The sequence below is a fragment of the Epinephelus lanceolatus genome, chromosome 24 (genome assembly GCF_041903045.1).
Source record: "Epinephelus lanceolatus isolate andai-2023 chromosome 24, ASM4190304v1, whole genome shotgun sequence".
In the NCBI taxonomy this organism is placed as follows: Eukaryota; Metazoa; Chordata; class Actinopteri; order Perciformes; family Serranidae; genus Epinephelus; species Epinephelus lanceolatus.
The window spans coordinates 19,299,213-19,324,131 of NC_135757.1; the positions used below are offsets into that span (position 1 = coordinate 19,299,213).

General features: G+C 37.0%; 2 protein-coding genes across 2 annotated transcripts in view; both read left to right on the forward strand.

The window, feature by feature from the left end:
• LOC117249769 (uncharacterized) overlaps window positions 1-11,725 on the forward strand; it is a 30,751-nt gene extending 19,026 nt beyond the window's left edge. The window contains exons 2-4 of the mRNA XM_033615478.2: window positions 5,361-5,540; window positions 7,733-8,024; window positions 8,493-11,725. Coding sequence (XP_033471369.2) covers window positions 7,736-8,024; window positions 8,493-10,447 — 2,244 coding nt within the window. The 5' untranslated portion in view covers window positions 5,361-5,540; window positions 7,733-7,735 and the 3' untranslated portion in view covers window positions 10,448-11,725. The remainder of the gene's footprint in view (window positions 1-5,360; window positions 5,541-7,732; window positions 8,025-8,492) is intronic.
• An 800-nt stretch (window positions 11,726-12,525) lies between these two features.
• Window positions 12,526-16,254, forward strand: LOC117249813 (protein jagunal homolog 1-B). Its single transcript, XM_033615560.2, has 4 exons — window positions 12,526-12,627; window positions 13,180-13,277; window positions 13,854-13,926; window positions 14,016-16,254. Exons 2-4 carry the CDS (start codon window positions 13,189-13,191, stop codon window positions 14,403-14,405), a joined length of 552 nt encoding a protein of 183 aa, XP_033471451.1. The 5' UTR covers window positions 12,526-12,627; window positions 13,180-13,188; the 3' UTR covers window positions 14,406-16,254.
• The last annotated feature ends 8,665 nt before the right edge of the window (window positions 16,255-24,919 follow it).

Sequence of the window (24,919 nt, forward strand, 5' to 3'; positions counted from 1 at the left end):
GCATTCATTTATAAATCTAAATGTTTTCATGAACATATTTTAGTGTACTGTTTAGCTGTAAAATGAGAAAGTTTGTGACCTGGCTGCCATGTTGAAAACAGTTGAACCAAAACAAAGCACCACCCACTGGCTGGAGCAACCTTTCTCATTTTACAGCTAAACAGTACACTAAAATATGTTTCTGACAGCATTTTAGGTGAGAAATAAGCATTGTAGCAACAGAATTTTGATTGATATTTGATCAACACTGCTTAGTTTGACACATTGACCACAGTTCAGAGCAGTGATTGACATGATTGACAGCTGTGTTAGAGACTCCTTGGCTTTGATTGGGTGTTTTCCTTCAGCTGTGGTAAATTCTTGCAAATGCCATTAGAAACAATGGTTCTCAACTGGTGGTGTACCGTGATGCCAATCCAGGTGCACCGTGGGGTTTTGTGATAACCACACATTATTATTGCAGTATTCAGCTGGGCTTTAACTATGAATGAATTTTTAATTGACTGTATGAGTATGCTGTGTGCACCCGTTACCTAAAAAAGAGACAAACTCTAGTTAAAAAATGTAATTTAATTAAATTTAATTTAAAAAGCGTTGGCGCATGGGAATTGTAAGTGTGTGACCCATCAAAAGCCCTGATTGGCAGCCAGTGTGAAGGATGATAACAATTAAAAGGTGAAAGTTGTGAGTGGGACAATGGATCGCTTTATTGTATGGAGGAGATTGCAACAAAGCCCCAGTGAAGACAACCTACCACCAAAACAAAAGAAAAAAAAACTGTCAGTAGACAGTATCACAAAACCTACCTGTCTTATGTTTTTTTCCTATTTGTCTGATGTCATGATAAGAGTGATAACACAAGTTACAGAAGATATTGTGCACAGATAATAAATATAGGTGTGCCTTGAGATTTTGGCTTGCCCTTTGATGTGCCTTGGGCATTAAAAATTTGAAAATCACTGCCACAGAATACGCCAGGAATGAGACCTAAAACCCAGACATGAGTTAGCATTTTAGCACTTCTGGTCTTCTGTCATATAATTAACATCATATTATGCATGCGTACTCTTATTGTTATGGCCCTCCAGTAGATGGAGACATGAAACAGAATACTTTTTAATGTATGTAATATTCATTTGTTGTGCAAATAATAAAAAGTATGTAAGTCGATTTTAATATTTCATTTTAAAGCCAGTATCTGCTGACACCAATCACATGCCAATATTAGTGTGCGTCCCTACTTTACGGTCTTATTATGGTGGTGATGTTAGGTCAGGCAACCGTAGAGTAGTTAGGTTATAGCCTAAAATTAGCTTTTTACTTCTGGGGATTGCATTTAGGCTTCAATAATCATGGAAGTAGTGTTCATTTGTGAAGGTTATGTTGCTGAGCAAAATGTGTAAGTATCATAAACATTTGTTTACCACAGAGCTTATTTTTGACAATAATTCAAAATCCAATGGAAAATTCCCATAGGCTTTATAATGAGGGACCCAGTGCAATAGTTTATTTGCCATTTGCAGTAATATACCACATTGGAAAACGATTGTGAGAGTTCACATTTAAGACATAAGGGACCATAAGACAAACATTAAAATGAATAAATAATACAAACAGGTAGGTACATAACAAGGACAATGCCCCCAGCGACATGCCCACATCATTTAAATGGTAACTTCAGTGTTGGCTTACAGATAAACTTCATCCTTGGGGTACTCTATTGTGAGGGGGCAGAGGAAGATGATTTTTTTCATAAGTTATCCCTCTCATGTCAGGATTTAGTGACAGTTCCAGCAAAAATGACAGTTATTTTTATAAGTTACCAACTACAGCTTTAATAAACACAGACACAGGAGTGGTTTCCAGCTGCAGCTGTAATAACAGCACATTTGCCATCACTTGTGAGAGGAACTTAGGCATAACAATGGAAATATTAAAGTGGAGTCGTTTTAACCACTGCTATTTAAAAACAAACACCATGTTTGTGTATTCAATACCACAGGCAGGTAGACATTCCTCATTGGCAGCAAGGTACATTACCACAACATGTTTTTAAATGATTAATGTTTCGACAGTTTGTGGTGCTGGTAGCATTTTATTATTCTCTATTTTTATGTTTAAAAATGTATAATGGTTTTGACTCAGTTTCACAAGATTCAGTATGAAGAAACTCCTAATTCTGGACTCACAGTTGTGGGATCACTTTGTAAACTTAATATAATTGGGCACAGGTAGAATTTGTCATAGCATATGGGCACAGTAGTAGTTGTTGCAGTAATTTATTTCGGTCCGGATTCACAATTCTCCCTTAGAGAATACACATTAAGAGGAATAAATGCAATAAGGTATTAAATTAAAGAGACAAAACAAATTAAAAGGGAAAAAAAGGATATTAACAATATAGAATTAATAAAAGGTGTATGCTGAAACTTATTGTACCTACCATTTTTAGATATATTTTTCTTTAAGGAAACCCTTTTATTACTTGGTTTAGGCAACACAAAAACATATACACATCTCTAGTTCTCTAGTGTCTTTTTGTAGTAATTTTGGAGTCTCTTTGTGGTTGATTTATCCCTTTTTCTAAGTCTGTGTGAGTCTCTTTGTGTCTCTTTACAGCTGTTTTGCATCTCATTTTATGTGTCTTTGTGGTCCGGTTGGTGCGTGTGTCTTCAAGTGACATTTTGCAGGTGAAGGCCTGGGGACTCTGCCACTCTGGACCCCTGGGCCTGTGCCAGGTTGGCCTGTTTAGCAATCTATCCATGAATAAAACGATACAGACTGTTAGATATTGAACTAAAAGTGGAAATACTGTCTCAAAAAGCAGCAAAAGTCTGGTAAAGAAAAATAGACCTGATTCCAGCAAAGACCCAGTGGTTAATAATGTCCTTAACCCTTACCTTTGAGTCTTTGAGACATTAGGTCACCACTGATGAAGCTCTGAAGCTGCATCCAACTTCCCAAACGAGCTCTGCTACTCATGCATCTCGTCCAGTAAATGGAATAGGATGTGTTTTTGTCTGCCTCACCTCTGTGAGCCATGAAGACTTGACGTATCCTTGGAGGTTGGAGGAAACATGTGTTTCAAAGCGCCCGTCTGTCCTCCTTGTTTTGCTGACTTCTTGTTTTTACGGAGGTCGTCTCGTTTCCTCGCCAAGCATATGTTCCCTTTTTAGTCTGCAGAGAATAGGTTTCATTGTAGGAGTGTAAGGAGTTTTGACCACAGCGATGATCAGTTTAACATCCCCATGTGTGAAATCATGTTCAATTTAAAAGATCAATACATGCTGATCGATCCCTTGCTGGTTTTATATCTGAAAAAGATGTTTAACAAATGATTTGCTCCAGCGCTGGGGTTTGGGAAAACATACAAAAAAGCTGTTTAGTCTGGTTGTAATAGCTGTATGTGGCACTGAAACACTTAAACAACCAAGTTTTAGTCAGTTGACAAGCTGTTTTCAATTTAAGCTTTTAAAATGTCTGCCTGTAACTTTTTATTGCCCAATTTCTCTACAAAACATTCATTAGGAATTTAAAAACACACAGTTAGTCCCTTTCTCTAAGGCCCCCCACATATCTTGGCCTTCTTACAGTGACAGTGACTGTTCCAAGGTTGAGCTGGCAGCCCAGTCGCCAGTATAAAATGTTGGCACTGTATGCTTTTGCAAACCACGGATATGTTATATTGGTACATTTCATATGTATGACATAGTTCACAGTACATGTATATGAGCTGAGTTTGTCATCAGGGTGAGATAGCTGCCAAACAGCTGCCAAGCAGCAAACCACTGTTCAAGACCAACAAAAGCTGGTATTTTTAAACAACAGTTTGGGACATGTCAAGTTGTGTTTGTAGCATTAAAGGTCTATGTTTTTGAACAACAGTTTGAGACAGCTGTGTTTGTAGCAACAAAAGCAGGCATTCTTTAATCAACAGTTTGGGATATGTTCAGTTGTGTTTCTTGCATCAAAAGCAGGTGTAATTTAACAACAGTTTGAGACATTTCCAGCTGTGTTTGTAGCAACAAAAGCAGGCATTTTTTGAAGAAAGGTTTGGAACATGTCAAGTTGTGTGTGTGAAGCAACAAAAGCAGGTGTTTTTTAGTAACAGTTTGGGACATGTCCAGCTGTGTTTGTAGCATTAAAAGTCTATGTTTTTGAGGGCATGTTCAGTTGTGTTTCTAGCATCAAAAGTAGGTGTAATTTAACAACAGTTGGAGACATGTCAAGTTGTGTGTGAAGCAACAAAAGGGGATGTTTTTTACTAACAGTCTGGGACATGTTCAGTTGTGTTTGTAGCAACAAAAGCGGGTGTTTTAGTAACAATGTACTACATGTTCACATGTAACCACAGTGTTATCACAGTAAAAATGTTAAATTTGAAACCTAAAGTTTCATTGTAGTCATTACATGTGAAAGGTTCAAATGTACATGGTTTGCAGAAATGTACAGTGCCAGCGTTTTACTGGTTAATTCTTTAAATCTAATTGATTAGATGATGATAATTGTTTATTGATTTCTGCTTTTGTTTTATAATAAATCTTTTTATTTTGGATTGTAGTGAAACAGGCTGAGGGAAAATATGGGCCTATTACTGTTTCTTAAAATGTAAAATATAATATGATAGAGTGTATGATATAATATAAATACTATTCTGTTGCTGTGGATATTGAATTGATGAACAGTGAAACAGATCAGAGGTTAGTTACAGAGCGTACAGACTTTACAGTCTCACAGGTGGACTGCCTGCAGGCTCTGTCCATGGTGCTGGATCTATACATTGTTTACAGTATCTTTTACTTATAGAGTCCTCTGAGTTCACTGGGATGGGTGTGATGGACAAATAACTGTGGTTTTAAAATAATCATTAGGTCCTTCATGTGAGGTTTTCTTTATTGTAAATTTACTGTGTAAAGATAGTACATTTGCAGTGTTGTGACAAAAAAAACTCCCTTATGTGTGATAGGTTCCCTTGTAAATTCTGCTCCTTTCTGTGTATCTATATTTTCACATTCCCATTCACACTTTTATTTTGTTATCGTTTTAAAAACACTAGACAAGTTGAACATTTTTGCCTTAGACTTTTCAGTTCTCTTACAAAACCAAGTATAAAAGCAGAGGATGTTTCTTCCCTATACAGGCTGCAAAAGTACAGTTTTATAACTTTACAGTTCTGTTACATTTATTTTTAATACCTCCGTCCCTACATTCCTCAGGAAAAGAGGTGTATCTCAGCATAACTGTATCAAGGCCAAAATATGTCTACCAGGTGGAGATGGCAGCTCAGTGTTACAAACCCCAGGCCTCTGCGAAAGGTCACCACCTGACATTCATCGAAGCTGACATTCATATTTTCACAGGGCCCAGCAGGGCTGCAGCTAACACCTGGCTGGATCCCGTGCATGGCCGCCGTCCCACTCAGTCCTTGGAAAAGCGACCTAAAAAGTGACCTGAAGTGAGGGGAAGTAGAGGAGCAGACGAAGGAGGCGCAGGCCAGAGGGAGCGACGACCTTGAGTTTGAGAGGAGAAGAAATCTGAGAGTAAGAGAATTTGTCGTTTTGCATGGTGGAACCTGTGGCTGTAAAGTGACCATAAAAAGCATAAACGAAAGTACAGTTCTGTTGATTTCTGCTATTTGGTACAAAATGCAGTTCATGTAAATTCACCAGAATGCAGGAAATTAAGTGTTTAATGCTCAACATTTTTCTTGCTGAGGACCCCAAACCCCCCGTTTCATGTGTCCCTCCCAGTGTTTAAGTGAAACCTACACCCTTGTCTTTAACACACTAATTGTGCAGATGAACTACACAGATTAGGAATAGTGTGCTAAAAATATTGTACAGTAGACACATTGGGTCTGACACTACTTTACTTGCTTTTTTAGTAATTGCCCAGAAAAATGTGAGCAAGTCTTGTTTCCAAAAACTTTGATCTCTTTGGTACTGTTTCAGGGCATACAAATACCACGGCGGAGGAAAACATACATTCACCCATCACTGTTTGTTTTCACACTGTGCTCTTGGCAACACTTAGCCAATCTCTTTAGCACAGACATGTTTAAAGGATTAAGGATTATGTTCAAAAGTGACCACGTCCCCTGCGGGGCCTCTTAATTACGATATATGTTTTAGCAGCATGTGCTTCGTGTAATTCACCTCAAGGATATGAGACTCTGAGGCTTTTACACAGTATGTTTGAATAGATGTGTAAACAAGGGGAAGGACGGACGAGAGGCAGTGGAGGGGTTTTGTTTCTTTTTTGGTTTGACCACAGTGGGTTTCATACTTTCAGTCAGCTGTAAGATCAAAGAGCACAGCCTGCTGGTCATAGACTAACATGACGGCTGCTTTTAGGTTAAATGGTGTGTACAGTGAATGTCCTAGTGGTTATAGCAGCATACTACAGACTACAGGATTTCTTCCCTAGCTCTTATTTCTGCCTTACTGGAGTGTGAATGATTAACTTCAGCGACCTCAAGTGGTGAGAGAAGGAACATCAGCAACCATTTAAATGGAAATCAGAAAGATTTCATTACAAACTGAAGGTCTGAAGTTTGAAAGATACTATCCTAGTGCATTATGGGAAGTGTAGAATCTAGTGTTTTTTTTAAAACTTGCCCCATACAACAGACTTAAAGGAACAGTTCACCCCCAAATCTAACATACTGTAACAGACTGGGTGACATGATGTTAACTGTATGGATTCTGTCACTGTTAAAAATGTGTTATGTTCACCTACAGTAAAAGGTCTGTTATGGCTGTACTGAATTTTCTGTAACGGCAGTTAACGTGCGTTGAGATGCTGTGAAGCCTGTCAGTCAATACTAACAGTGATTTGTGTGAGATAACCACCTGTAATTGGCAGAGGTTTGAGGAGGGGGGGCTGTTGTTATTCCTCTAGTTTTGTGTGTGTGTAGCCAAGGAGCAGGCGCTGCCGTTGGCTGTGGCCCACAGTAGCCTGTGTTAAAGTGAAGGAATAAAAAGCCAGCAAAACGAGTTCATGCCTCATAGCCTCATTGTTAAGGGACACTACAATACATATATATATTAAAGATATTTTTTAGGGCATTTCTGCCTTTAATTGATGCCAACCGTACCACCACACAGGATGAAGCATGCCTCTATCTACATTATTGGACATTAAATATTAATGGCATCCTCCATGGCTGAGCTGTAACATTAGCTAGCTCAGTGGTGCTAGGTGAGCTAGCAGTAGATGCACGCTTCCTTCTGTCCAGTGTTGCATTGGCGGGTGCAATTCAGTAGAAAGAAAACAGTCCCTTCATTAAAACTGCTCAAAACAAGGTCTGTGGACTATCTTGAGTAACCAGGTCATGATTTCTGTAAAGAGACATTGCTGTTGATTTTTTCAAATGTAGTTTTTTGGCGCATTGATTGCCACAAGCCGAGTGCCATCAAGTTCCATGATATTGGAGAGAAGGCGTACATCTCCAACACTCTGCATCACACACCAAATCACCCTAGAGTGATAAATAGCACTACAGGTGGGAGGGAAAATACTGATTTTGGAGTGAACTGTCCCTCTAACGTCAGGATATCTTGGCCTTCAAATTTGTGGACAAGAATACAACTAAATATCACTTTGAATACAGTTAATTATCAGTTAAGAAACAATCTAGTGGCATTAAACTAACCACCAGGCTGCACAATTGTCTAAATGTGTTATGATGTCATAATCTGTTATATTGTACTTATTTTCTTCTCCAATGCAGAAAATGGTGGCTGCCCCCGTCCACTCTCTCTGTCTACTCATCACAGTGTTCCAGCTGTCTTTATTACACCTGGTCCATGGTGGGGCATATTATGGACATAAACAGCCACCTCAGCAGCACCAGCCATTGCCTCAGTACAATGATGGGTTTCCCCAGCAGCAGTTTTTGGGGAACGAGATGCCACACCTGCCTTACAAAGGCCAAGACGGGCCATTACTGCCTCAGTATGGAAAAGAGCTTCCTCAACTGCCTTTGCCACTGGGCAAAGAGAGGCCGCTGACTGAAGGCAAAGGTGAGGTCAGCTAGTTAGTGGAAAACCAGTAATTTAGTTGTCACTTAATACCTACCAGCTAAGATAGACAATATATCCTCCTGAGACCCAGTGACCTCATATGAGGACATCACATTTTGGGTTTACTTGACCTTATCCTTCATACTACTTAACGTAGACCTGTTGTCCTCGTTCGTGAACAATTTTTTGTGCCATCTAGTGGTAGTAAAAGCACAATACACTATAATTTACTACCATTAATGGGGCCACCATAATCTATTTTCAAATTCAAATAAATTAATAAATAAATCATTAACCAGTATTACAATCATGATAAACATTTTACATATTCTTAAATATTCATGTAAACTTCCTAATAGTGTTGATAATCCATCACAACGCTTGTTGTATTTCATTGATCACTGTTGATTTATTTAATCAATATTCTACATTATATTATATCTACCAAATGTTTCCTTTTATTTTCAGGACAAACATTCCCCAGAGGGGCCAAAGGTCCGCCTCCCCCTGGTCCTGGTGGAGAAGGTCTCAGAGAGGGACCACAAGGAATTCAGGGCCCCCCGGGACCAACAGGGCCACCAGGACCACAAGGCCCCTCTGGCCTACCAGGCCAAGGATTGCCAGGGTTACCAGGAAAGCCAGGACCTCCTGGTCCTCAAGGCTACCCAGGAATCGGAAAACCCGGCATGCCAGGATTGCCAGGAAAACCTGGAGGACCCGGATTACCAGGACCAAAAGGCGACCTCGGTCCTACTGGTGGTGAAGGACCAACTGGACTTCCTGGGCCTGCAGGGCTCCCAGGTCCCCCTGGACTCCCAGGGATTTCAAAACTAGGAGGTCAGGGGTTGCCTGGCCATATGGGTCCTCCAGGGGAGCCTGGCCAAAAAGGTCCACCTGGGTTTCCTGGTCCTCCGGGCCCCAAAGGAGACAAAGGACTTGGTCAACCTGGTTTGCCAGGTTTGAAAGGACCTAGTGGACCCCCAGGTCCACCTGGAAATGTGGGCTTACAAGGGGTTGGTAAACCTGGGCTGAATGGTCTCCCTGGACAACCTGGGATACCAGGGAAGTCTGGTCCTTCTGGAGAGCCAGGACTGGCAGGGTCGCCGGGTGAGAGAGGCCAACCAGGACCACCAGGTTTGCCAGGGATTGGAAAACCAGGAAAAGATGGTTTCAGGGGGCAACCAGGGCCTCCTGGAGGAAAAGGGGAAACAGGCCCTCCTGGTTTACCAGGTGGTCCAGGCTTGCCAGGTTATGGTAAGCCAGGGTTTCCAGGACCTAAGGGTCACAAGGGACATGCTGGTCTTCCTGGACCTCCAGGCCTAAAAGGTGATAAAGGTCATGGAGGTCCTCCAGGGGTCATTGGTTCCACAGGTCCCAGTGGTATTCCAGGCCCACCAGGTCCGATAGGGCCTCCAGGCAGTCTTGGCTTCCCAGGGCAAAAGGGAGAGGATGGTGTGGTGGGACAAAAAGGAAATCCAGGAATGAAGGGTGACATGGGGCCTCCAGGTCTTCCAGGACAACCAGGTTTGGGAGGTGGTGGTGGACAACCAGGACCAAGAGGTTTTCAAGGGCCCATTGGCCCTAAAGGAGAACCAGGTCTTAGGGGTTTACCTGGTGCCCCTGGTGCTGCAGGATTACCTGGACCAAGAGGAGAGGTGGGACAACCTGGAGACCAAGGCTACCAGGGACCACAAGGTATCCCAGGCATTATAGGACCAGGGGGACCACTTGGACCTCCTGGACTGCCAGGGCAAAAAGGTGAAACAGGCCTGCCTGGTAAACCTGGTTATCCTGGTGAGGGAAAGCCAGGACCTCCCGGTCCAATTGGTCCTCAAGGTAACCCTGGGACAAGTGGCCCCGCTGGACTTCCAGGACAACCAGGACAACCTGGACCCCCTGGTCCTCCAGGACTACCTGCTGCATCTCCTGATCTCGGACAGATCCTTCCTGTAAGCGGCCCATACACTGGCCAAAAACAAGGTTACAAAAAGCCGAAGAATGGAGGCGACATCGGTGGAAACGTTGTGGAGATGCCTGCGTTCACAGCTAAGCTCACAAATCCGTTCCCTCCTGTTGGCTCTCCTGTCATCTTTGACAAACTCCTGCACAACGGCAACCAGGACTACAACCCCCAAAATGGTATTTTCACCTGTAGCGTCCCAGGGATCTACTACTTTGCTTACCACATCCACTGCAAAGGGGGGAATGTGTGGGTGGCACTGATGAAGAACAATGAGCCAGTGATGTACACATATGATGAATACAAAAAGGGCTTGCTGGATCAGGCATCGGGGAGTGCCGTACTCCCGTTACGTCAAGGAGACACTGTGCACATACAGCTGCCATCTGACCAGGCTGCAGGACTTTATGCTGGTCAGTATGTCCACTCCACGTTCTCTGGATACTTACTGTACCCAATGTAAGAAACGTGTATAGACCAAGGCAACAGTAATGACACATTGATGGTATCTTTTACCATATTTATGGTAAAACTACTGCAGTCTCGAAGGTACAGTGTAGGTCAAGTTAAATGGTTTACAATGTGTGGTGGCAAGATCATCTTTTTTATATACAGCAGCAACATCCTTCATTTAATAATTCTTTGCATTATATGCACCACATGTTACAACAATGGAGTCTCAGAAAGATATAGAGTCATGAAATAATGGCAAGTGTATTCTGGTCACTGGCTATGATGAGTGAAAAGTTTCTTGTGAGTGCTGTGGAGAGAAGAGGTAAAAAACAATACCAAATATCTCAGTTGTCATAATTCTTGTATGTTTACATTGTGCATTTATTCTTATATCCATCCACACACAATATATCAGTGTTCATGTCATGGCTGGAATAATTCCTGGAACTATGAGGCTTTATGTTGCAGAATTGTATTCACTCATGTTTTGCTTTACAGTTATATACTGTATACTGGGCACATAACAACATATTGGTTTCATTGTGCAATGCATTTACTCATAGCTATCACCACATAATGCTGGGTTATGTATTTGGGGTCATGATACAGTTATTAAATTATTGTTAGTCTTTTTTTGTTATCTTAAAATGCAGCTTTTTAATACGACAAAATCTTAATACAATTTTTACATATTCATCTCACAGTGAAAGAAGTATTTGGGTGAGTTTCAGTCTAATTTCATATCATATCTCTGTCCACAACAGAACAGTTTTGTCCACAATTTGGCAGTTGAACTATCTTTTGATTCTTCACTTTCGACCATTTAATGTCATGATTTGTCTTGTTTTGATTGTAATAGACATGAATTCTTTAAAAAGGGTTTTGTCAGTTTGTCAGTATTCTCTGTAATTTATTTGTTTGACTACTGATTATTTGGGATTGTGTTAATTTCTGTGTGTTGACAGTAAATGATGGAATTCATTCCAAAATGCAGAATGTGCACCTTCTGTGGCAAAACACAACGCTAATATTAGAAAATATGTTCACACTCACACCCATTTATACCAACATGTGTCCGTTACTTTCTTTTTGTACTTTATTTCTCCAAACTGGATGTGCCATTTTGGAATGAAATTCTTTAAAAAAAAAAAAAAAAAAAATTCCTCCTGTTTTTTTTCTTTGCTTTGGACAATGGTGCACAGTATTAAATAGGAAACTGTGCCTAAAATATGTGAATTTTGTTGCTTTGATTTGTTAGATATTGGTTTAATAAAGAAATAAAACCATTTGTCTTGATTTGATTTTCATTTGGTGTCATATACTGTGTGCCTCATTATCCCAGCAAAAATGACTACCAGTGGTGTTGGCACCTCAGATAAATGTTAAAAATGTGGTTCTCAGAGTGACTCCCTCATGCCATTTACTGTGAGAAAATTAGAGAGACTTGGGGAAAATATTGAAAGATGGATTTTAAGAACTTGCAATGGTGCAGTAGTTTTTTGACCACCAATTTGTCTCTTTCAAAATGTTTGGAAATTAAAGATACCCAACAGGATGGCAAATGCTTTTCTCATCATAAGTTTATAAGAAGCACATATTGCAAAACTGGAAAAATGAGGAAGCATCTACACGTCAAGAATGGAAAACCAAATATTATCTGTGTATTGAAAGGACAATTTTGGGAGACAGCAACAAAGAGAAACAATTTGATAATATATGGAGCCAAATCTAGCGTGTAAGTATAAAGTAGCATAAAAAAAATACTCAAGTACCTCTAAACTGTACTTAAGTTTTAAATACAGTACTTGCTACCTTTCACCGCTGCCCACATTAGATTTGACATTTTTTTACCAACTCCACATTGGGGAGAAAGGGAAAGAAATCCCCCCTTTAATTGAGGAAAAGACATTGACAGTATTGAATAATTACAATGCACAATTATCAAGTCTCAAATGATCCAATATGTCACTGTAACAAAGTAATAAATGTGATCCCTTGTGTTGAATGTTTTCCATGTGCTGGTTGGGCGAGAAGTAACGGGAATTTGCGAGAGAACGCGAGAATAAGCCTGGCCAATCAGAGTTTTATACGTCATACTTCCTCCAGTTTCCCCTCCTGCTGCAGCTGCTAACCTCTGTTTCCCTGTTTCATCAGTTAACTCAGCCTTTTATGAGCAACAACAAATAAAGAGTAAGTGCTATAATTAATCTCGCATGTGCCCTACTAATGTTACGTGACAGTTTGGCAACTTAGCTTGCTATTTATCTCAAGCTACCAAGCTACCACTCCCGTCTGTGTGACCTAACGTTAAAATAGCTAACCATTAGCTAGCATTAGCTTGGTAGCTCAGCTGTCTTATGCCGTTCACAGACTATTTAACTCAACCTGTCACCATTCATGATTGCTGCTGAAGTGAAGCGAAGCTTTTGCGGATACACTTTGGACTGACGTGTTAATCAAGAGGACGTGACCAGTCAGGCATCTGCTACACGTTAGCCATGCTAAGTTAGCAACGCTAGCAAATGACAAGTGCACGGAAGAGTCACACTAGTGCTGCAGCTGTGAAGCTTACAACGTTAATGTTTGATTTTACTGAAGCTGGTGATTCATGTCTTTGTGCTGTTTGTGGTAATGCTATGCAATCTGCAGCGCAGTATTTTATATTATCTTTATCTCTGTTTCATCGGGCTATCAATGGTTTAGAGTTTGACATTAAAACAACTATGTCACAACTTATTCCAGATACCCACCATGGCTTCTCGAGCAGGTCCGAGAGCAACAGGCACAGATGGCAGCGACTATCAGCACCGGGAGCGGGTTGCCTCACACTATCAAATGAGGTAGGTTCATTCAAACGTGAAAGTAATGGAGTGATATCTTACTGGAATAATTTACCCTTTTCTTGAGATCTGTTGCATCTTTCCGTTGCTTTAGGACTAATTTATATTGACATCTCAACACAAATGGCTCATGTTTTTAAGTTGTCCTATGGAAAATTGCCATGTAACTATGGTAGGTCAAAGGGAGGCCATGTTACTGTGGGTAACTGATGGTGAGCGAGATGTCTGTATGGTGTTTTGTATTTGTGTACAGAGGAAAAAATTCAAATTTCTATCGGAGGAAAATCAGTAGCTCTGTTTCATCCATATAATTAAGATAAGCAATGGTGTGTCCAGTTCCATTTTTATCAAGATCAAAATGCTGAAAAAAAAGGTGCCGTTTTTTTTTGGCCTCTTTGCCGGTCATACTTATTTCAGTGTGTCGTTTTATGAAAGTATGTGAGGTAAAATTAGATATTACATAAATGTCTATTATAATTTGATTCAGAGGATTCATCATCAATGCATCTATGAGTTCAATGAACTCATAAATCTTATTGCTTTGTGTTTGACTGTACCATCTGTCTCATTGTGCAGTGTTGCCCTGAAGTCTGAAATCCGTAAACTCAACATTGTCCACGTGCTGATCTGGGTGCTGATGGCAGCTCAGGTAATTGTAGAACTTAAATAAAAGTGTGGAGATTGACTGACAGTTGTAACAGCTGAGCTAGTTGTGACTCAGTGTTCATCTTTTCTCAGGTGACAGTGAGCCAGCTAAGCCTGGTGTCCCACAAGGTCGTAGCCTCTCCATACCAGTGGGAGTACCCCTACCTCCTGAGTATAATACCCACAGTGTTCAGCTTCTTGGCGTTGCCTCGCAACAACATCAGCTACTTGGTCATCTCCATGATCAGCGCCGGGCTGTTCTGTGTGGCCCCGCTGATCTACGGCAGCATGGAAATGTTCCCTGTGGCGCAGCAGCTCTATCGGCACGGCAAAGCCTACCGCTTCATCTTTGGCTTCTCCGCCGTGTCGGTCATGTACCTGGTGATCGTCATCGCTGTGCAGGTGCATGGCTGGCAGATTTACTACAGCAAGAAGTTGCTGGACCAGTGGTTCACCGGCACACAGGACAAGAAAAAGAAATGAGTCAAAGCAAGCCCACGTGGACATGAGGATCTCAGAGCTGAGGTGTTTTTTTGCAAACCAATCACTGAACTGTTGGATTGAGCCAGCCGAGACCAAGAGAAGAGACTCTCAAGTTAAAACTATCATGGCTCGTCATCATCTTTTACTGTATTTATATTTGACGTGATATCATCATCGTTCAACTGTTGAAGATCATTCCCTGGACTGCTTGTGACTGCTGCCATCACTCTGTAAATTAATCCTCCTGGAATTTCATCATCCAACTGTAAATGTGTTCTGTTAGTGCCTCCTTATTCCAGGTGTTGACAGTGTAAACAGGCCAGGTTTAACTGGAAGAAGACTGTAATCATGTAAGTTGATGTTTTGGAAACAAATCCAAAAATAAATTTGAATATTTGACTGATCTGTTACGCACTCTGAGCTGTTTGAGTCAGGTCAAGCTTTCACCAAGTCTTTCTTTGGTGAATTTTTTGGATCGTGTCACCCTTTCCTTCTCTATGTGACACAGCCTCCCAAATTTCTCACCCAGTTGTGTGTGGTATAAACACACCCTGTAGGGCGAGGCATAGCATGAGAAAGGAGTGAGGGAAGGAGTAACGACAGCTGAAACATCACAGCTGACATACCATAAGGTCAAAGAAGCAATGTTTCTAAAAGGTGATTTATAGATCTAGATAGTTAAAAATAAGTGTTTTCCAAGTGATATCTGGTTTGACATAAACAAACTTAAGAAGAGAGAGACCCTTATCGATCCCCAGCCGAGAAATTTGGTGTATTGATCATTTGAGACGTTCAGATTAAAACAAACATTGACAAAGTGTTGGAAAAGAATATATTTTTCATAAACAAACGTATTCAAGATTATTTTTTAACTATTTAGAGAGACCTAATTTTTTTGAGTTGAGTTACCTGCAGCACTGTCTTTCACAATAAATGAATTTTTCTAATCTACATTATTTATATACAACTTTTTGTTAATTTTTTTTTTGTGTGTGTGTGTGTGTATATATATATATATATATATATATATATATATATATATATATATATATATATAATTCTATAGGTGTAAATCAAGGAAACTTAAGTTAAAAAGAAACAAAGAGGAATACGTCATATTGTTTGCATTAGTTGGTTGGAAGGAAGGACATTAGCTAAATGAGTTAAATTAAAAGTTGGGTAAATTAAACTCTATACTGTCCTACCTAGATGTACCATAAAAATAAAACCCTACTCTTTCTTCCCCTGATTCTTACATTGCCCTGCCTCCCTCCTCTGCATAGCCCGGCGCGGAAGGATCACCAAGTCCCCCCAAGGATTATCTTTGAGTCACTATTCACTTATTTATTACTTGTACATTTTGTTATTTTTGTTATTTATCACTATATCATAATTTCTAATTTCTAGTGGGGAATGATGCTGACATGAGTCTAGTGTGTATCAAGCGTGTATGTGTGCTTCTATAGATAGTAAAAAAGAAAGGTGAACCAAAAAAAAAAGATACAACACTCATTCAAGGAGAAAAGAAAAGAATAAATACATTTATCAATCAATAATTAATCAAGTAATAAAAAATACATATACACAAACATAACATACATTTTATTATATTTATTATATCCTTGGTTCAATAGCTATTTTTATCTTGGTAACTTTGTGTCTTAGGAAATCTGTGTGTTTATTGGTGTAGCCTTGAGCTATGGAGCAGTTTTATCTTTTATCTTTATCATGTTTTTCTCTTTTGGTTGTTATGGTTAATGTTGTACTGTATGTATGGATGAATGGATGTCAACTCACTGCAAAACAAATCTACCTACGGGTATAAATAAAGTAACCTAACCTAACCTAACATATGAAGGAAAGCTGTGAGCTATAGTCTAGGTTACAAAGATATGTTTTGAGTTGTTTGCTCTTGAAGTCACTGATGACCATATAACAAGATGTACATACTATACTATAACTTTTTTGCAGTTTTTTTTAACATACTATACCATGACTTTTTTAACATACTATACTATGACTTTTTATTTTAGCTTTTTTTAAACATAATATACTATGACTTTTTTAACATACTATACTATGACTTTTTTAGCATTTTTTAACATACTATACTAAGACTTTTTTTTAACATACTATACTATGACTTTTTAAACATACTATACTATGACTTTTGTTTAGCAGTTTTTAGCATACTATACTATGACTTTTTGTGCAGTTTTTTTAACATACTATACTAAGACTTTTTTTAACATACTATGACTTTTTTTTTTTTTAGCATTTTTTTAACATAATATACTATGAGTTTTTTTTAGCGTTTTTTAACATACTATAACAACTACTATACTATGACTTTTTTTGCAGTTTTTTTTAACATACTATACTAAGACTTTTTTAACATACTATACTATGACTTTTTAAACATACTATACTATGACTTTTTTTTAGCAGTTTTTAGCATACTATACTATGACTTTTTTAGCATTTTTTAGCATACTATACTATGACTTTTTGTGCAGTTTTCTTAACATACTATACTAAGACTTTTTTTTAACATACTATACTATGACTTTTTTAGCATTTTTTAACATACTATGACTTTTTTGCAGTTTTTTTAACATACTATGCTAAGACTTTTTTTTTACATACTGACTTTTTTTTAGCATTTTTTTTAACATAATATACTATGACTTTTTTTTTTAGCATTTTTTAACATACTATACTATGACTTTTTTTTGCATTTTTTTAACATACTATACCATGACTTTTTTTAACATGCTATACAATGACTTTTTTAGCATTTTTTTAAACATAATACACTATGACTTTTTTTCACATACTATATGATGACTTTTTTTTAACATACTATACCATGACTTTTTTAGCAGTTTTTTTAACATAATATACTATGACTTTTTTTAACATACTATACCATGACTTTTTTAACATACTATACTATGACATTTTTAGCATTTTTTAACATACTATACTATGACTTTTTTTTGCAGTTTTTTTTAACATACTATACTATGACTTTTTTTTTTAGCAGTTTTTGTTGACATACTATACTATGACTTTTTTGTATTTTTTTAACATACTATATGATGACTTTTTAGCAGTTTTTAGCATACTATACTATGACTTTTTTTTTTTTAGCAGTTTTTGTCGACATATTATACTATGACTTCTTTAGCCATTTTTTAATATACTATACTATGAGGTTTTAGCAGTTTTTTTTTAACATACTATGAGTTTTTAGCAGTTTTTTTTAACATACTATGCTAAGACTTTTTTTTTACATACTGACTTTTTTTTAGCATTTTTTTTAACATAATATACTATGACTTTTTTTTTTAGCATTTTTTAACATACTATACTATGACTTTTTTTTGCATTTTTTTAACATACTATACCATGACTTTTTTTAACATGCTATACGATGACTTTTTTAGCATTTTTTAAAACATAATACACTATGACTTTTTTTCACATACTATATGATGACTTTTTTTTAACATACTATACCATGACTTTTTTAGCAGTTTTTTTAACATAATATACTATGACTTTTTTTAACATACTATACCATGACTTTTTTAACATACTATACTATGACATTTTTAGCATTTTTTAACATACTATACTATGACTTTTTTTTGCAGTTTTTTTTAACATACTATACTATGACTTTTTTTTTTAGCAGTTTTTGTTGACATACTATACTATGACTTTTTTGCAGTTTTTTTAACATACTATGCTAAGACTTTTTTTTTACATACTGACTTTTTTTTAGCATTTTTTTTAACATAATATACTATGACTTTTTTTTTTTAGCATTTTTTAACATACTATACTATGACTTTTTTTTGCATTTTTTTAACATACTATACCATGACTTTTTTTAACATGCTATACGATGACTTTTTTAGCATTTTTTTAAACATAATACACTATGACTTTTTTTCACATACTATATGATGACTTTTTTTTAACATACTATACCATGACTTTTTTAGCAGTTTTTTTAACATAATATACTATGACTTTTTTTAACATACTATACCATGACTTTTTTAACATACTATACTATGACATTTTTAGCATTTTTTAACATACTATACTATGACTTTTTTTTGCAGTTTTTTTTAACATACTATACTATGACTTTTTTTTTAGCAGTTTTTGTTGACATACTATACTATGACTTTTTTGTATTTTTTTAACATACTATATGATGACTTTTTAGCAGTTTTTAGCATACTATACTATGACTTTTTTTTTTAGCAGTTTTTGTCGACATATTATACTATGACTTCTTTAGCCATTTTTTAATATACTATACTATGAGGTTTTAGCAGTTTTTTTTAACATACTATGAGTTTTTAGCAGTTTTTTTAACATACTATACTATGACCTTTTTCGCAGTTTTTTTAAACATACTATACTATGACTTTTTTTAGCAGTTTTTTAAACATACTATACTATGACTTTTTTTTTAGCAGTTTTTGTCGACATACTATACTATGAGTTACTTAGCAGTTTTTTTAACATACTATACTATGACTTTTTTTTCGCAGTTTTTTTAAACATACTATACTATGACTTTTTAGCCGTTTTTTTAACATACTATACTATGACTTTTTAGCAGTTTTTGTCAACATACTATACAGTTTTTGTCGACATACTATGACTTTTTTAGCAGTTTTTTTAACATACTATACTATGACTTTTTAGCAGTTTTTTTAACATACTATACTATGACTTTTTTTTAGCAGTTTTTTTAACATACTATAATATGACTTTTTTAGCAGTTTTTTTTAAATATACTATACTATGACTTTTTAGTAGTTTTTTTTAAACATACTACATTATGACTTTTTTAGCAGTTTTTGTCGACAAACTATAATATAACTTTTTTAACTATACTATGACTTTTTTAGCAGTTTTTAACATTCTATATTATGACTGTTTTAGCAGTTTTTGTCGACACACTATACTATGACTTTTTTAGCAGTTTTTTTAGCTACTATACTATGAGTTTTGAGCAGTTTTTTTTAACATACTATACTATGACTTTTTTTTAGCAGTTTTTTAACATACTATACTATGACTTTTTAGCATTTTTTTTAACATATTATACTATGACTTTTTAGCCGTTTTTTTTAACATACTATACTATGACTTTTTAGCAGTTTTTTTTAACATACTATACTGTGACTTTTTAGCAGTTTTTTAACATGCTATACTATGACTTTTTAGCAGTTTTTTTTAAACATATTATACTATGACTTTTTTTTTTAGCAGTTTTTGTCGACATACTATACTATGACTTTTTAGCAGTTTTTTTGTTTAACATACTATACTATGACTTTTGCAGGTTTTGTCGACATACTATACTATGACTTTTTTAGCAGTTCTTTTTAACATACAGTACTATGACTTTTTAGTAGTTTTTTAAACATACTATACTATGACTTTTTTGCAGTTTTTTTTAACATACTATACAATTTTTTTAGCATTTTTTTTAACATACTATACTATGACTTTTTTTTTTAGCAATTTCTGTCAACATACTATGACTTTTTTAACATACCATACTAAGACTTTTGTTTTAGCAGTTTTTGTTGACATACTATACTATGACTTTTTTTTAACTTATACTATGACTGTTGTAGCACCTTTTTTGACATACTCTACTTTAATTTCTTTTTGTCACACTACTATGGCGTTTTTGGACATACTATACTAACCCTTCTTTTAGCAGTTTTGTCGACTTACTATACTCTGACCTTTTTAGCAGTTTTCAGCATATTATACTACAGTATAGTATGTTGAAGAAGGTCATAACTATGACCTTCTTCAACATACTATACTGTGACTTTTCTCAACATACTCTACTTTTTTGACATACGACCTTTTTGGCAATTTGTTTGACATACTACACTATGATTTTTTCCAATATATGACATATGATATATGATAAAGAAATTTATTGTAGGGTTGGTAGGGTTGGATAAACCCCTTGAGATGCATCATCTCGTTTTCGAGGGGGTCCTAACGAACATTCAACAAATAAAGACTGACAATGAATCACACACAACAACATATAACGGTTACATAACAAACATTGACAAACAATCTGATACCAAACAAAACAAACAAGCAACAACAACAGAGACAACAATAAAATATTACAACCTTCATCTACCAAATAAATAAAATCAAAAATACAGAATAGCAGCAAAACAAGGCAAAACAAAACAAAACAGCGAGAGTTTTAATGAAAACAAAAACAATTAGGTTTGAGATGAGAGAACAGAATTTTTTACATAAGGGAAATGATGACACGGAACGAATAGTTACTGGTAAGTCATTCCAATCATATGGTGCTCGGAACACGAAAGCTTTTTTGCCAACTTCCTTAGTTACAAAAGGATCTTGAAAAAGTAAATGATCAGAACTTCTTAATGAAGAATTTGATGTACAGGGGATGAGAAATTGTTTCAAACAATAAGGATAATCAAAATTAATACATTTAAAAATAAACTGAAACCAGTGAAATTGGCGTCTCATGTCTAGGGGTAGCCATCCTAGACTGTCGAACATTGTACAATGGTGTGTGAAAAAAGAGCAGCCTAATATAAATCTGCAAAGTCTTTTGTAAATGACAGACAGTTTTGGGAGCATTTGGTTTGTCTGTTGTATTACATTGATTGAGGGTGTCAGCATAATCAATTATTGGCAATATCAGCTGAGTGATGAGGTTTAATTTAACACTAACCATAAAACAATGTTTGTTGTAATACAAAACACCGACACCAAAATTAACTTTCCTGACAATATGTTCAATATGAGTTTTGAAACTGAGTTCTGAGTCAATCCAGACACCAAGATATTTAATTTTTACACCGTTTTCAAGCATTTTGCCATCATTGTACTTTAGCATTAAAATATTAGATTTGGCTTTAAGCGCACTGTTATGCCCAGTCTAGGGGTGTCTGAGACACAACATGAAAGGCCCCATCTTCCCCAAGTCCCAAGTAGCCACAATGATACAAACGTGTGGAACGATCAAATAATGTGGATTTATTACAATAAATCAAAAAACAGAATTAAGAGAAATAATAACGTCAGGGTAGACTAAGGCCAAAATAACAAACAAAACAAAAAAACCCTAACCAAATAATAATTAACAAATGACAAAAACTTACCTCCCTAACTAAATAAACAGGAGAAAAAGGGTTAGTAACAAAACTGGCAGTCCACCCCTACTATTTAACAATATATACCAAATGGTGGTTCACGATAATACTACAGTACTGCAACACTACATTACAACACTACACTGTGTGGCCGGTTGGGAGAGGAGGAAGGTGAGGTCTGCCTGCTAGCTCGCCCGCAACCGCCATTTTGGCAATTTATAAGCCGATCGCCCTCGGCTGCAGCCAATCAGGAACGAGGAGCTAATCAATCCTCCAATCACCGCCGAGCTGTGGCACACACCTATTTGCATACACAAAACAGAACACACTCACAAAACAGGCACGGAAACACAAACTTATATAAATTATGACAACAGTCACAGGACATAGTATAGTATGCCCAAAATATGGCATGGTACAATATGTCAAAAAAAAGGTCATAGTATAGTAGGTCAAAAAAAGTCATAGAAAAGTATGTTAAAAAAGGTCATGGTATAGTATGTCAAAAAAGTCATAGTAAGTCTGTCAAAAAAAGGTCATAGTATAATATGTCAAAAAAATGTCATGTTATAACATATCAAAAAAGGGTCATAGCATAGTATGTCAAAAAAAAGGTCATGGTATAATATTTCAAAAAATGTCATGGTATAGTATGTCAAAAAAGTCATGGTATGATATGTCAAAAAAGGTCATAGTAAGCCTGTCAAAAAGTTTAGCATGTCAAAAAATATGTCATGGTATAATATTTCAAAAAAGGTCATAGTAAGTCTGTCAAAAAAGTTTAGTATGTCAAAAAAATGTCATGGTATAATATTTCAAAAAAGGTCATAGTATAATATGTCAAAAAAAGGTCATAGTATAGCATGTCAAAAAAAGTCATAGCATAGTATGTCAAAAAAATGTCGATATAATATGTCAAAAAAGGCCATAGTATAGTATTTCAAAAAAGGTCATAGTATAGCATGTCAAAAGCCAGAAACATGTGGTTTAGTGATTCTATAGCAGCAATGCAGTTTCCTCTGGTTTCTCTCACTAGTTGGTCAGAAAACAGCATCATGTCACTTTTAGCGTTTTCAGGCCCCGAAAAGCATTTTGAGAGCATGTTGTAACAGGCTGTTACTTTTGACCACAAACAAGTTTCCAAGCCAGAAACATGTGGTTTGGTGATTCTATAGCAACAATCTAATTCACTCTGGTTCTCTCACTAGTTGGTCAGAAAACAGCATCATCTCATTTTTAGCGTTTTCAGGCCCCGAAAAGCATTTTGAGAGCATGTTGTAATAGGCTGTTACTTTTGACCACAAACAAATTTCCAAGCCAGAAACATGTGGTTTGGTGATTCTATAGCAGGAATTGAGTGTCCTCTGGTTTCCCTCACTAGTTGGTCAGAAAACAGCATCATGTCACTTTCAGCGTTTTCAGGCCCCGAAAAGCATTTTGACAGCATGTTGTAACTTAGGCTGTTACTTTTGACCAGAAGCACTCAGAAACAAGTTTCCAAGCCAGAAACATGTGGTTTGGTGATTCTATAGCAGCAATGCAGTTTCCTCTGGTTTTCCTCACTAGTTGGTCAGAAAACAGCATCATCTTACTTTTAGCGTTTTCAGGCCCTGAAAAGCATTTTTACAGCATGTCGCAAGTTAGGCTGTTACTTTTGACCAGAAGCACTCAGAAACAAGTTTCCAAGCCAGAAACATGTGGTTTGGTGATTCTATAGCAGTAATTCAGTTTCCTGTGGCTTCCCTCACTAGTTGGTCAGAAAACAGCATCATGTCACTTTTAGCGTTTTCAGTCCTCGAAAAGCATTTTGACAGCATGTTGTAACTTAGGCTGTTACTTTTGACCAGAAGCACTCAGAAACAAGTTTCCACGCCAGAAACATGTGGTTTGGTGATTCTATAGCAGTAATTCAGTTTCCTGTGGCTTCCCTCACTAGTTGGTCAGAAAACAGCATCATGTCACTTTTAGCGTTTTCAGTCCTCGAAAAGCATTTTGACAGCATGTTGCAATTTAGGCTGTTACTTTTGACCAGAAGCACTCAGAAACAAGTTTCCAAGCCAGAAACATGTGGTTTGGTGATTCTATAGCAGTAATTCAGTTTCCTGTGGTTTCCCTCACTAGTTGGTCAGAAAACAGCATCATGTCACTTTTAGCGTTTTCAGGCCTTGAAAAGCATTTTGAGAGCATGTTGTAACAGGCTGTTACTTTTGACCACAAACAAGTTTCCAAGCCAGAAACATGTGGTTTGGTGATTCTATAGCAGTAATTCAGTTTCCTGTGGTTTCCCTCACTAGTTGGTCAGAAAACAGCATCATCTCACTTTTAGCGTTTTCAGGCCCCGAAAAGCATTTTGAGAGCATGTTGTAACAGGCTGTTACTTTTGACCACAAACAAGTTTCCAAGCCAGAAACATGTGGTTTGGTGATTCTATAGCAGTAATTCAGTTTCCTGTGGTTTCCCTCACTAGTTGGTCAGAAAACAGCATCATCTCACTTTTAGCGTTTTCAGGCCCCGAAAAGCATTTTGAGAGCATGTTGTAACAGGCTGTTACTTTTGACCACAAACAAGTTTCCAAGCCAGAAACATGTGGTTTGGTGATTCTATAGCAACAATCTAATTCACTCTGGTTCTCTCACTAGTTGGTCAGAAAACAGCATCATGTCACTTTTAGCGTTTTCAGTCCTTGAAAAGCATTTTGAGAGCATGTTGTAACAGGCTGTTACTTTTGACCACAAACAAGTTTCCAAGCCAGAAACATGTGGTTTGGTGATTCTATAGCAGGAATTGAGTGTCCTCTGGTTTCCCTCACTAGTTGGTCAGAAAACAGCATCATGTCACTTTCAGCGTTTTCAGGCCCCGAAAAGCATTTTGACAGCATGTTGTAACTTAGGCTGTTACTTTTGACCAGAAGCACTCAGAAACAAGTTTCCAAGCCAGAAACATGTGGTTTGGTGATTCTATAGCAGCATTGCAGTTTCCTCTGGTTTTCCTCACTAGTTGGTCAGAAAACAGCATCATCTTACTTTTAGCGTTTTCAGGCCCTGAAAAGCATTTTTACAGCATGTCGCAAGTTAGGCTGTTACTTTTGACCAGAAGCACTCAGAAACAAGTTTCCAAGCCAGAAACATGTGGTTTGGTGATTCTATAGCAGTAATTCAGTTTCCTGTGGCTTCCCTCACTAGTTGGTCAGAAAACAGCATCATGTCACTTTTAGCGTTTTCAGTCCTCGAAAAGCATTTTGACAGCATGTTGTAACAGGCTGTTACTTTTGACCACAAACAAGTTTCCAAGCCAGAAACATGTGGTTTGGTGATT

Excerpts from the sequence above, each read along its gene's own strand:
- LOC117249813 (XM_033615560.2), top strand. The coding sequence starts at position 13,189 with ATGGCTTCTCGAGCAGGTCCGAGAGCAACAGGCACAGATGGCAGCGAC. Across the intron at positions 13,278-13,853 it reads GCCTCACACTATCAAATGAG|TGTTGCCCTGAAGTCTGAAA; the intron begins GTAGGTTCATTC and ends CTCATTGTGCAG. Across the intron at positions 13,927-14,015 it reads GGGTGCTGATGGCAGCTCAG|GTGACAGTGAGCCAGCTAAG; the intron begins GTAATTGTAGAA and ends ATCTTTTCTCAG.